The sequence below is a fragment of the Cetorhinus maximus genome, chromosome 21 (assembly GCF_964194155.1).
Source record: "Cetorhinus maximus chromosome 21, sCetMax3.hap1.1, whole genome shotgun sequence".
NCBI lineage: Eukaryota > Metazoa > Chordata > Chondrichthyes > Lamniformes > Cetorhinidae > Cetorhinus > Cetorhinus maximus.
In genome coordinates this window covers 61,307,483-61,321,674 of record NC_135899.1, presented here as the reverse complement: position 1 = coordinate 61,321,674, position 14,192 = coordinate 61,307,483, and the positions used below count along the sequence as shown (strand labels likewise).

Sequence of the window (14,192 nt, the reverse complement as noted above, 5' to 3'; positions counted from 1 at the left end):
TTCGAATCTTTCAAGTAAATTTCCAAAGTGGTGTTAGTTGGTGCCAGTCTGGTGCAGGTTAGTACAAAGCGCCCACTCCCATTTAGAACTGGGCTGCTAATGACCAGGCTTTGTTCATCTGGAGTCATTACAGCCAGTTTCCCCTCAGGTTGGGCTAGATCCAGGCAGACTGCAGAGATCAAAGTGCAATACTCAAATACTCTGCATCATCCAGACTGGTGACTGAGGCAGGCAACAAAGCTAAATGTCACAATCTTTCATTTGTTAGTTTTCCAAGAATTTCAGCCGCATTTTTAAACACTGAAAAACTTGCACTGGAGAGAGACAGAAGTGACTGGTGTGCTATTACTAAAAAGGTTTCATTTTTTTTTCCTGCCTATAGAATATTAAGATATTAAGGGAAGGATTTCCTCTGTTCGCTATTTTTAGTCAAATCTTAAAAGCACACGTAAAGGTTTGGTTCATAATAGCTAACAGAGGAGATCTTACCCCCTCCTACACACCCACCCACCCCATTCCTGACAAAGAGTTTCTTCTGGCAGTAAGGAATCTCAGCTTTAGCTCTCTGCTCAAGGTTACGCTCTCCAGCTCCAGGGTATCTGCCAGTGTCACTGGGCCACAAGTCACTCCAGTAATGCTGCTGATCGCCTTCTGAATTCCTCCTTTCTTATTGCCTGGCAGAACTCCCACGTTAGCCGTCAAGCTAATGAGGGGAACCATTGGCGTTAATTCATGCACCATTATATCATACATCATATTAGCCGGCTGACACTATTTACGACAAAGATTTCAATTTTTAAAAAAATCTCCTTTTATTCTCTGCCCTTAACCTCTCCTCTCCCGACACTGGCTTAGAATTCCACAACTTGCAGCTAGCCCATCAGCACCTTATCCAGGTGGCCATTTTCCATGCGAAGACCTGGTTTATTACGGGCTATAAGTTGTATGTGTTATTTCTAGTGCCCCGGTTAACACAGAGTCTAAATTCCTGCGTCTTGCTGTATCTGAAATGGTTACCCACTGGTGCACACAAGCATATGACATAAATATGCACAGTACAGTTGCACACAGAGGAACGTCAACTCAAAGTACTTATTAAATTGACAATAGTGAGGGTGATCACAGCTACACGTGTCCAGCATAGGTTGCCAAAGAGAAACTAAAGGCCAATATTGCAATCCACGTTGCAAGGAGTTGAGAAGCCTGCATGTTGAGTGCAGGTCACATCCTGCGGGATAAACTGTTCTATAACATGAAGAGAGCATATTGAAATAAATGCAATCTGCTCCCAGTACCTGACCTCATTATGGAAGGGGACAGATTAAAGGATGTAACCTGGAAGCCCACTGGGAAATGTTGGGAGCATTTAAAGATGCAGTGGCCACATGAGAAGATGTTTTGGAATAGTGTTTCTCCTCTTCAATTTTCTAATATGTTTTAATAGTTATCAGCCTTTTCAAAATATATAATGTCAAGGCATGAGAAGGAGACTGTGGGTGAGTGATGGCGCAATGCCGACTCCAACTCTAGGTGGAGATGTAGCAGACATAGTTCTAAAGACAGGACTGCAGAGGACATCTCATATAAGGTGGCAGTTCACCATGTCCAACAGAAGGTGGCAGGCTAGCTGGATGCTGCGTACGATGCGGGATGGAAGAGGAAGAGGGTGATAGATAAGGACCTGACAAACTGAGATTACCCAACAATACCATGTAGTAAATTGATGATGCAAGGTTCCATGCTGCAAAATGTTGTCTTCCAACACATCCCACATGTACTACTTGCCCATATCAAACTCCCACATAACCTTTCATTGCACCTTATGCATACTGAAGGGCCTCAACATTAAATTCCTCTAAACAGATGGAAGGAGGGAGGTTGTAAACCCTAGAAAATGGTAAATACATCCTCAACTTGCCATGTATGTGCCCATTGCTATTTTTACAGGTACATGAAAGGGGAGTGGGTCCTCCAAGTCCAGTAGGCTTTAAAGCACTTTTATAAGCCAGGTCAAGGAGTGTTCCCTCCCATCGCCCAAGAAAACCTTTGACCCTGCCCGGCAATCCTAGGCACTTTCTAGCCCCTACCTCGATCATAGTAATCACCTCCACTCTGATCTGCAGCCTGTTCCACAACCACATTAGACCCGCCCCCCAATTCACCACCCCTCCCCATTCTGCAGCCTGCCCTATGGTCCCCGGTTGCGAGCTTCTGCTGCTGATACTCCTCCACGGCAGCCGCACTGCCTATCGATTTGGCCGGCAGCCGAGCAGGAAACAGAGGAAAAATAATAATAACGAGGTCCTGTTACTACATTTAGCGGGAACTTCGCATCCCCAGCCTTGCCAAGACTCTCCCCACCCCCCCCACCCCCCGCTGCTTTCACACTCCCCGCACTTTCCCCGTGAATACTGGGGCCCATATTTCAGCAGGGCACACATTCAAGCTGAATCTTATAACGGAAAGCTTTGCCATGCTCACGTCTTCCAAGACCTTTACGCATCAAACCACTGTGCACTAACATGGTCAACTACTAGGCTGAGCACTGGGCAGCCATCAACAACCTCACATTTTGTGAAATGCAGTGCAGTTGTGTCATGCTGTTCAGTGTGAAGACAGGCCAATGCGTCAGGCACCGGTCTGAGCTGTGAGCAGCACACTGACAGATAATTGCAGAGTTTGCTGTAATAAGGCACAGCTGAGAGCAGGGCCACCCCTATGTTGCAATTTGCCTGCAGGCAAGCTTGCTCCAAGTGGCAACAGCCTCTTGCAACTGGCATCCCGCTGAGCTACACGAGGTGGGAGTCCGTACTCTCAGTCATTAACTAGCAGATGAGCCAAGGCCTGCACGCATGTTTGGGGCCTGCTGATTCTTCCACAATCCTTTTAAATCTTGCACCATAAAAAAACACTTAAAGTAAGCAAATTTAGCACAAGGAGTAAAACCTGCCTAAAATCAGCTGCCTAAAATCTGTTTCGAAAGGTTTAAGAATCTAATGTCAAAAACCTGAAATAAACCTACAACAGCAGCAGCGCTCCACTAAAAAAACTTTTGGAAAAAATAAAAAGCACAAAGTTTTTGCCACTTTAAAAAGAGTTCCTGTGTGTATAAAGCTTCTGTTGATCCCAGTCCAAACAAAGGAGAAAAAAGCAAAGCTGGCACCTACATTGTGTTATAATGTTATGTGCTCTTCTAAATAAGTCTGAAAGCTGAGGCCTTAACGAGACTTATTCATGACTTGTGCCAAATTCTCAGTGCCAAAGGCCACTCTGACACATGATGAATTAACACCTGCACTGTTGCACTACTGAGGGCACAGGGGCCACGGGTTTCGATTCCCCCCTCACTAACTGTAGCGCTTCAACAGTTGCTCTGACTGAATTTGGGTAATCTCACCACAGATTAAATCTGGCCAGAATGCCTTAGCATGCAGGGCACCTCAATGAAGCCATTTTGTGGTGAAAAATCATCACAGACATTTTAACAAACAATATACTGAGTGCAGTAATTAATTCACGGAAATCATTTGCATCAAAGAAGTTCCTTCTCCCACTCCAACTAAGCTATAAGTAATGCCCTCAGGTCTCCTTGGTGCAGGGCCAACCAACTCTGTCAACCTGTCTGCAATGAAGTTCAAATAGCAAAGTGCTAATCAATAGTTATATCTCAGTTAAATGAATGGCTGCCAAAAGCTCTATCAGCAATCTTAGCCTTAGAACTGCTGACAAACAAATCTATGAACAAATTCTGAACCCTCCAATGTACGATTTACACTTTCACTAGTCATTAACCGAGAGTCAAGCCCTAAATTATGCATAAGAATATATTAGTGGATCAACGCTTAGCACATCCGTATGAAACATTTGCCTTCCCTTTGAATGAAATTTCTTCCTTCATTAAATCAAGGTAAATATTTGGACACTAATAATGGTCAATATAATTTCAATGCCTTTTAATAAACAACTGTCAGCACAGAGGCCTCTTTCATCATTCTTGGAATCATCCACATTTACTCCCACACATGCAAGGACCATAGCTCATGAATAATTAGTCTGTTCGATCATAATCTCACAACTCCGTAAATAGCACAACCAGGGGTTATTTCAAAATTAGCTGCCTAAATTTGGATTAAGACTTGGTGAGGTAAACCAAATTTTTAATTAAAAGGGAGGCTTCACGCTGCAAGTAGCTTTAATAGATGAAACATTCACCCAATGTCTCGTTTTTTTCCTCTCTTTAAATTTCATTTGAACAAAAGCTTTAACAGCTATTTAACGCAATGGAGAAAGCATCACGTTGCAACCTTATGTCACCGGGCAATACCACTTAATGCTGTTGAAACAACATTTGTTCACTTTCAGCAGAGTGTGAGATATAATCATTAACATGCACAAAAACATGAACTCTCCTTCTGTTTAACCATTTGTCAAATTCACTTTTCTAGAGGTCTCCAAATTAAAAGGCTTCCCTGCTCACTCAAGCTTATTCTCTTCCTCTTTCCAGCAATAGAAAAACACACAACTGAAGATGTAAAGACAATACAATACACACCACATACAGCTCATGGAAAATATAAGAATTAGTGCAATTAACTTGTTCAGTTACAGCACTGACAACAGATATAAATCTCTGCCAGTAAACCAATGTAGATTGCAGCCGTGCACAATGTTCTAGCAAACCTGGTTGTATGCCTAATGGATTCCCTGCTCAAGAGGTAGATGGTGAGCCCAGGGATGGATTGAGGACAAAGAGCAAATAGCATAAGATAAGAAGACATTGCCGACCATATGGAAAGCAGCAAACAGCAGCCACTTAGTACTGGAAAACAAAGGGGGACAAGTGAAGGGACTGAAAAAAAAAACTGCACCAGATGGACTAAAATTTATTTCTGGAGGTGCACAGCAGTGAACATCTATTGAACATTAGGAAACCTATAAGGAATCAATATATCGCATAAGTTTTACTTATTTTCTTTCTTGCTGAATTCACAAGCACTAATCCAGTTTTAGGTTTACATTAAGGGAAATTAATAAAACCAAGTATTACAACTGTGCAATGAAGGCCAGATCAGAGGTTATTTTGGTCAAGCACATTTTAGATTAATAATGTTTGCAGGAAACGTGTTAACAGGTCTCAGCAGAAATGGAGACTGCGACACACACGTATTTTATAAATGAAAGGCTAATAGTTAAATCTTTCGAGCCAGATGTCGGTAAACATGGTGAGGATCAAACAGCCTGAATCTAAATCCCGTGGTTTAGTGTCATGTTGAGGGTACACACAGAAATCTTGAACATGTGAAATTGAGTTACACTAACTTTGATAGTTAAACCTGCTGGCAAATATCTCAATTTAACTGCCAGGATACATCTCAGCTGAAGTGCACAGGAAGCATGAGAAGGAGTATAAGTGGCCCAGGGCTGCTCACCAGCTGAGCAGAGTCTGCTGAGAGCAAGTGACTGAAAGTGAAATTGCAATTTGTATGAGCCCTCATTTCAGAAAAAAACTTGAAAATCCATCGCCGATGAGAGTTGCTACAAAAGCTTATGAATAAAAGCAGATAAGGCATAACAATCCTTAAAAATATATTTAAAAAAATCAAAGTGTGGCTTTTACTTTAAGGAATGTGGAATTTATTGAATAGGAATCAACTCGTTAGCGTTGTACATCAAATAGAAAATGTATCTGAATGTACTGACTGTGATGTTAATTCTATAAAATGTGTCATCCAATGAGAAATTCTCCATTAGACATTTCTAATGTTGGAGTTTGGAGGTAAAGACACCTTAAAGGGAGCAGTGATACAAGATTAGGAAACTTAAGAACAGAAAGTACAAGAATTGATCCATTCGACGGCGCAAAGTCCGTAAGCATCGAAAACTCTCAAAATTATTAAGTATTTCAAATTCAAAATAAGTGCCAACTTCCCTGTCAGCCTCTGAAATAGGCATTCATCAACCCAAAGCACCAAATAATGATGCAGCGTGTTCACAAAGGCCATTATGTCAGACAATAGCTCAAGTCAAGCAGTTCTCACATAGCCAGTTATAAAACCCTAATTTACATTGTAGCCTGGTGCAGTTCAGATTCCCAGGTGGTATGTTACGAACCTGACCTGCCCAAGTTGCACCCCCAGTTTAAGATTTCACGTTACCACTAGTCTTCCCTTTGGACACTGATGGGCCACATGCAGATTCGCTTTTCAGCAGATATCTGGAATGTCCAGAAATCTGATAAGATAAAAAGATAACCATCCTTTTTACTGTTGCAGATCGATGGCACTGCTACAATCATATTGCATGTCATGCACCAGCAATGTGAAAAAGAACTGCTTTAAATATTCAGATTGCCCAAAAATAGACAGCCGTGTCCATGACTCCTTCCTCAACAGCTGCCCAAACCCTCCTGACCGATGGGGGGGAATTGGCCAGATTGGATTTGTCCTGCTTTTTGTGCACAGGACACACCTGGGCAATTTGCCACATTGCCAGGTAGGTGCCAGTGTTGTGGTTGTACTGGAACAGCTTTACTGGGGTGCAGCACGCTCTAGAGCACAAGTCTTCAGCATTATTGCCTCAATGTTATCAGGGCCCATGGCCTTTGCAGTATCCAGTGCCTTCAGCTGTTTCTTGATATCACATGGAATGAATTGAATTGCCTGAAGACTGGCATCTATGATGCTGGGGACCTCTGGAGGAGGCCAAGATAGATCATCCACTCGGCACTTCTGGCTAAAGATTGACGCAAATACTTCAGCCTCATCTTTTGCACTGATGTGCTGGGCTCCTCCATCATTGAGGATGGAGGTATTTGTGAAGCCTCCTCTTCCAGTCAGTTGTTTAATTGTCCACCACCGTTCACAACTGGATGTGGCAGGACTGCAGAACTTAGATCTGATCGGCCGGTTGTGGAGTTGCTTAGCTCTGTTTATCACTTGCTGCTTATGCTGTTTGACACGCAAGTAGTCCTGTGTTGTAGCTTCAGCAGGTTGACACCTTATTTTTAGGTATGCCTGGTGTTGCTCCTGGCATGCCCTCCTGCACTCTTCATTGAATCAGGGTTGATCACCTGGCTTGGTGGGAATGGTAGAGTGGGGGATATGCCAGGCCATGAGGTTACAGATTGTGTCTGAGTACAATTTTGCTCCTGCTGATTGCTCACAGTGCCTCATGGTTTCCCAGTCTTGAGTTGCTAAATCTCTTTGAAATCTATCCCATTTAGAACGGTGGTAGTGCCACACAACATGATGCAGGGTATCCTCAACCTGAAGACGGGACTTCATCTCCACAAGGACTGAGTGGTGGTCACTCCTACCAATACTATCATGGACAGATGCATCAGGTTGGTGAGGATGAGGTCAAGTATGTTTTTACCTCTTGGTTCCCTCACCAGCTGCCAGACTGGGTCTGCAGCAGGTATGGTCCTTTAGGACTTAGCCAGCTCAATCAGTAGTGATGCTACCAAGCTTCTCATGGTGATGGGCAGTGAGGTCCCCCACCCAGAGTACATTCTGTGCCCTTGCCACCTTCAGCGCTTCTTCCAATTGGTATTCAACCTGGAGGAGCACTGATTCATCAGCTGAGGGGCCACGGTAGGTGGTAATCAGTAGGAGGTTTCCTTGCCCATGTTTGACCTGATGCCATGAGACTTCATGGGGTCCAGGGTCAAAGTTGAAAACTCCCAGGGCAACTCCCTCCTGACTATATACCACTGTGGCCGCCACCTCTGGTAGGTCTGTCCTTCCGGTGGGGCAGGACATATGCAGGGATAGTGATGCTGCTGTCTGGGACATTGATATACATATTTGCCCTTTCAATGAAAAAATATCAAAAACAGATGGAGCCACATCTTTAACACAGCAAGACATTACATATCTGTTCAGCCCACAACTGGGAGCAAGGGATTAGTGCCCAGATTTCTGCTTTTAGCTCTGCCCTTGGCAAGAGCTCGAATTTTGTAGGTAGATAGCCCAACTTTCGGTACTGGAGGATTTAATCACATCAATTAATGGGAAAGATCCTGACACAGACCCAAGTGTATTTCTCCATTTGGTTTTTCTCAGCCACAAATAAACCCTGTTTTGCTCAAGGTCCACTTTTATTTCCCATATAAAAATCACAGGTATAATTTAAGCAGCCTTCCATTGGGGAAGAACATACTCTTTTTATGGAAAGCAGCTAACAGAACAAAGTGAGTCAGGAATTTACACATCCTCTTAAAACACAAACATGGGTGACACTGTATCTGATGAAGGATTTTGCAGGATAATGAATCCACCCAACTTTTCCTTTTCTGGTTTTATTGCAGCTTTGTTGCAAACTGGAAAATCTTAAATTCCATTCTATTTTTGACTGAAGCCATCTTGGTTGCCAAATTCATAACAATAACAGGAACGCAGCTGTAGGAGGGAAGTGTGTCTTTTTAAAAAATATAAAGGTGTTTGCACGAGGAGAAATGCTTACATGCAGGCTCAGTTCCTGATGTTTTACTGCCCCTGTCAGCATTGTTTCAGTGACAGGTTCACAGCAGAACAAATGTTGTCTTGTTCTGCGACAGAAGTGCAGGAAGGGCTGATGTGTTGTTCTCTCCAATTTTTCACATTTTCTTGTGAAAGAGTTTTGCACATCATCTGCCCTAGGATCTCTGTCAGAATGTCAGGTGGGATGTTATAGTTGACAGTAGTGCCTTTGCCCTATGTAGGGGATCATATCTGTCCAAGTTTCCTATTTCTGATCAGTGTCCAATGGCTCTTGCTGAGTTTGTGGATGTCCAGTGAAAACAAGACTGAGCTTGGGTGTGGTCTGCTCCACAACCAAGTGGCCACTGGCATTCATTTTAGTGCCACACATGATAAACAGGCACAGAGGTACAAAAGGATTACTCTCATAATGGAGCCAACATATTCAGGTACAAAGGGGTAAATCTTAAATCTGCTTTGTGCCAGCTCTCTGACAAGGAGCTCACTGTTCCAAGCCTGCACATTATCATACTGAGGGCATGGTAAGCTGCCCTTCCAATAGGTTAAGTTGTAAGTTCAGATCTGGACATCCAATGTAGCATGGATTGTTCTCCAATGCATCTGACAACTTCGATCTTACGAACACCACGATGAAAACTGAAGTGATGTGCCAGCCTGCTCCAGGAAAGCCCTATCTCAAGCCCAAGGTTTTAGTCCATGACCAGAACCTGCCAGCAGTGGATAAGTTCATTTATCTCAGCAGCACACTCTTGACTTGTGTATATTGACGATGAAACACACGCAAGAATCACCAAAGCAAGTGTATCCTTCAACAGACATCGAACATTGTCTAGGAATGAAGAGGAGTAATTCTGCCTACCAAACTGAAAGTCTGTAGAGCAACAATCCTGCCCACTCTGCTCTATGCATGCAAGACTTTGACTGTGTGACAGCATCATACTAAGAAGCTCAACTACTTTCACTTGAGAGCTGCCTTTGGAAGCTCCTGAAGATCAGAAGACAGGACAAAATACCTGACACTGAGGTGCTCACCCAAGCTGGCATGCCAAGCATCCACACCATATTGAGATAGTAACAACTAAGTTGGGCTGGTCATATAGCCAGAATATCTGACACTCACTTACCAAAACAAATCTTATATGGAGAGCTTGAGTCTGAGGTGTGCTCTCATGACAGTCAGAGGAAGCACTACGAGGACATACTGAAGACTTTGCTTAGGAGTTCTGATATGGACTTCGAATCTTGGAAGAAACTTGTCCAGGCGCAACCAAATAAAAACGATGCAGCCTCCATCGAAAGCATATCGGAGGCAGAGAGAAAATGCAAGGAGAGGAAATCCCGAGCCAGCAACTCATCCAAAACTCAATTGTTTGCAGCATCCAGTCCATTTTGCAGCAGAACTTTCTGGGCACAGATTGGCCTTGACAATCACTACATGCTCACCAGAACCCTACCAAACATCCCAGATGATGAACATGGTCATCCCCACCTTGAAGGACAAACAAGGATAATGGGTCACTTTGCTTGCACTGCACAATGGAAATCCAGATATTAAAGATAATGTACCAAAGGCCTCAGCTATCCTAATTAACCTCTTGTAGCAAGTTTTCAGCTATCTTCATTCTACATTCTGGACCTTTCTTCTATGGCTTCCTTTAGTTTCTCTCCTATCTCATTTGTCCATGAGACTCACCCCTTGTTTTTTGACCGCATTCACACTAAGTCGCTGATCACCCAACATCTTTTCATGTCCCTCATGCCCCGTGCTAGCTGACATGATAAACCCTTCCCTTTTCTCATCTGTCCTTTCAAAACGGCCATCATCACCCCACCCCCAACATAAAAACCATTCTTAAACCCTATCCTTGCAAACTACCAACCGACCTCCAACATCCAAGATTATTTCGAGTGGACTAGAATATAAAAGCAGGGATGTGCTGCTGAGGATTTATAAGGCTCTGGTCAGACCACATTTAGAATATTGTGAGCAGTTTTGGGCCCCGTATCTCAGGAAGGATGTGCTGGCCCTGGAGAGGGTCCAGAGGAGGTTCACAAGAACGATCCCAGGAATGAAAGGCTTAACATATGAGGAACGTTTGAGGACTCTGGGTCTATACTCAATGGAGTTTAGAAGGATGCGGGGGGACCTGATTGAAACTTACAGAATACTGAAAGGCCTGGATAGAGTGGACGTGGGGAAGATGTTTCCATTAGTAGGAGAGACTAGGACCTGAGGGCACAGCCTCAGAGTAAAGGGAAGACCTTTTAGAACAGAGATGAGGAGAAACTTCTTTAGCCAGAGAGTGGTGAATCTATGGAATTCATTGCCACAGAAGGCTGTGGAGGCCAGGTCATTGAGTGTATTTAAGACCGAGATAGATAGGTTCTTGATTGGTAAGGGGATCAAAGGTTATGGGGAGAAGGCGGGAGAATGGGGTTGAGAAACTTATCAGCCATGATTGAATGGCGGAGCAGACTCGATGGGCCGGATGGCCTAATTTCTGCTCCTATGTCTTATGGTCTTATGGTTATCCCTTTCCTCTCAGAAGTTCTTGAATGGGATGTTGCCACCCAACTGAATCTCTCCGGTCAGGATTGTGTCCCTGCCACAGCACTGAAATGGCCCTAATGAAAGTCATAAGTGACATCCTCTGCAACTGTGATCCATTATTCTTCATTACCTTCTCTACATAACCCAGATGGGTGCATTGTCCCCCTTTCCTTCCACTCTTACCTATATTATTGTAGCAACAGCAGCTCCAGCATTGCCTATTATTCCCACTTCCACACTGTTACTTTCAGTATTTTTCATATATCTGCTCTTGGACACCTCTTAACATCTAGAGACAGGTGGTCAGCTTCCACATGCACACTAACTACACCCAGTATTACAACCATACTCTCTCTCTCAATCTTGCCACTATTCCTGTGCTGCCAGACATCGAATCTTGGATAAACTCCAATTCCCTCCAGTTGAACATTGGTAGGAGCAAAAACTCCACGCTAGCGGCCATGATCCCATCAGCCTCCAGCCAGATGTTTGCAATCTTGGCATCCTAGCTGACCCCAAGCTGAGTTTCCGATTCCATATCTTCTCCATTACAAAGACTCCCTACTTCCATCTCCCTAATATTGCCCACTTTCACCCTCTGCCTCAGCCACTGAACTCTCAACCCTGTTACTTCCATATTCAACTGTTCCAATGCTCTCCTGGTCGGCCTCCCATTCTTCACCCTCCATAAACTTCAGCTCATCTAAAACACTGCTGCCTGTGATAGAACCCACACCAAGTCCTGTTCAGCCATCACACCCCCACCCTGCTGACTTACATAGGCACCCAGTGCCCCAATGCATCCAATTTAAAATTTGTGTCGTCATGTTTAATCCCTTTGGGGCCTCTTCCCTCCCTTTCTCTGGAATCTCCTCCAAGCCTACAACATCCAGAACTTTCTGTTCCTCTGACTCCAGCATTTCATGCAGCTCCCATCCCTTCACCCCCACCCCCCCACCGCTGATGTCCATGTCTTTAATCATCTTGGCCCACACTCTGGAATTCCCTCCCTTTTCCCTTTTACCTCACCGCCTCCCTCTTCTCTTTCAACTTAGACATAGTAGCTTCCCTGTCTAGAGGCACGAGGCAAATCACTCCATTCTCTCCTGTTCACAGCCAATATCCCCGCATCGTTCCAGCGTCTGTTGACCAGCTGAAGATCCTGAGTGACAGTCTAGCACCTGTTCATCTTGGGCCACCCTCTTCTTCTACATCTATGACCTGATGGGCAGGCCACGATGACAGAATTTGGCCAGCTGAACTGTCTTTTGCTGATGACGGATGAAACTGGAGGCTGTTCTGAGTGTTTTCTTACTTCAGTGTTGAGTCTAAAGTCCCATGAGTGTATACCTAGAATCCTTCTGAGACATCTGGTATCAAATCAGCCAGTTTCTTTTCTTGGGCAGTTTTGCAGATTCCATGTTTCACAAAGTGTATGGAGAGTGAAGAGCACATTTACAGTATAGAAACCAAGCTTTGTTTTCATGGAAAGCTTTTTACTGTTCCAAATCTTTTTTGGCTGGTTGAAAGCAGATTATGCTTTAACTATTCTCGCACTGAGCTATTTGCTTATAGCTCCCTCTCTTTTAAGGCCTTCCTTAAAACTCATTTGGTCGCCCCTCCTAATCTCACCATTTTTGCCTTGCTATCGCTTTATGTCAGATTGCTCCTCTGTTTATCTCCCTTAAAGAGGAGAGACACAAGTGTAAGTTGTTGTTGGAAATGCTCTCCACCCCTCAGTGATCACTTGGTTCACTTCCCCCTAACCACAAATGCATTTCCTTTTATTTTAATATAACCTTTCCCTTGGGAGGTTCACTATTTTAAAAAACACTTTAAAAATGTGAATGCAACTTCTCAGTGATGCTGGTTAGGGGTTCGTTCACATTTACCCACGTCTTCCAGTGCTTTTTAATTGCTTTTCAGTTCCTTAATATAAAAACAGTTTTTTTAAAAAAGCCTTGCTTTATCCAGGTTAAATTGAATCTCTTTGCGTTCAGAATGACACTCGTTAAAGCTGAGCTCACTTCCCAAGTTTGAGTCAGTTTGTAAACAAAATGTGAAACTCGGTGCAAACTGAAATGAACAGCAAACTCTGTTTAACCGGAGATGGCAAACTGCAACACACCTGAAAACATGAGCTACAGCGAAAGCAAAATCCACCTCGTTTACACAACAGGAATGTTGCACATTCAGAATGATAAATTCAGAATTTATTTTGATGTGTGGCACAAGACTGCACCTCCAGTCCTTTTTATTCCTCGATCCTGCTTTACAGCAGCCCCTGATTTACATATATATATATATGTTTTAACATTACACCTAGACCTCCCAAAAACCAGCAGCTCTTCACCCACCCGCCCTATTTAGCGCCAAAATATGCGTGTAAAGCAGCAACAAGGAGCTCTGCAGCCTCCGGGACGCCTCCTCTCCTCCAGCGCTGCTCCTGCTCATACCCACCGCCTTTGCATACAGCTGGGGGGAGATCCGATCCGTCAACTTCATGCCTCCCATCAGCATAAAGAAGAGCCCCAGAAGGCCTCGCACAGCCGCGACCACAAGCGCCATGATCGCCGGTTCACCCGTTGAAACTCGCAACAAGACAGAAGAGTTCTTAAAGGGACACACACACACACACTCTCTCTCTCTCTCTCTCTCTGCCAACCAAACACTAGCTCAACCCAGTCCATGGCATCTGCTCGGTCCTCTGTCAACATACCTCATTGCCAGTCCACTTTGAAGTTTATTATATTCGTTTCCTTTTGTGGTTTAAAATGTGACTTACTTTTGAATGCATCTTTTTTTTAAACTAAGCATTGCTCCCTGTTCAAATGGGATTTTAACGTGTTATACTTTTCTGATAAGCTCGCTCCTCTGTTATCATCGTTGTGGTTCTTAGCTTAGATTGTCCATGGTCAGGATTTACAGATATTGCTGGAGACAAGGCTGTTAATAGAATGTTTAATAAACAGCAAAGTTTATTAAATAGATACAGTGCAGGCTTCGGACAAGGCTCTACTTGACCTCTCTTGCAGCATGCACTTGTCACGTGATCTTACACCACTGATGATGTAGATTATTTATTTACATATTCAACATTGACCTTTTATACTACATCTTCCCCAAACCTCTGACTATTAAATACATTATTTACATTATCC

The 14,192-nt window shown here is 43.7% G+C and overlaps 1 protein-coding gene across 2 annotated transcripts in view; it reads right to left on the bottom strand.

The window, feature by feature from the left end:
- LOC144695901 (transmembrane protein 35B-like) overlaps nucleotides 1-13,664 on the bottom strand; it is a 57,794-nt gene extending 44,130 nt beyond the window's left edge. Inside the window, exon 1 of one of the 2 annotated variants that reach the window (XM_078566980.1) lies at nucleotides 13,492-13,664. In XM_078566980.1, the coding sequence (XP_078423106.1) occupies nucleotides 13,492-13,599 (108 nt within the window). In that variant the 5' untranslated portion in view covers nucleotides 13,600-13,664. The remainder of the gene's footprint in view (nucleotides 1-13,491) is intronic. The other variant, XM_078566981.1, reaches the window with a different exon arrangement.
- Between the last annotated feature and the right edge of the window lie 528 nt (nucleotides 13,665-14,192).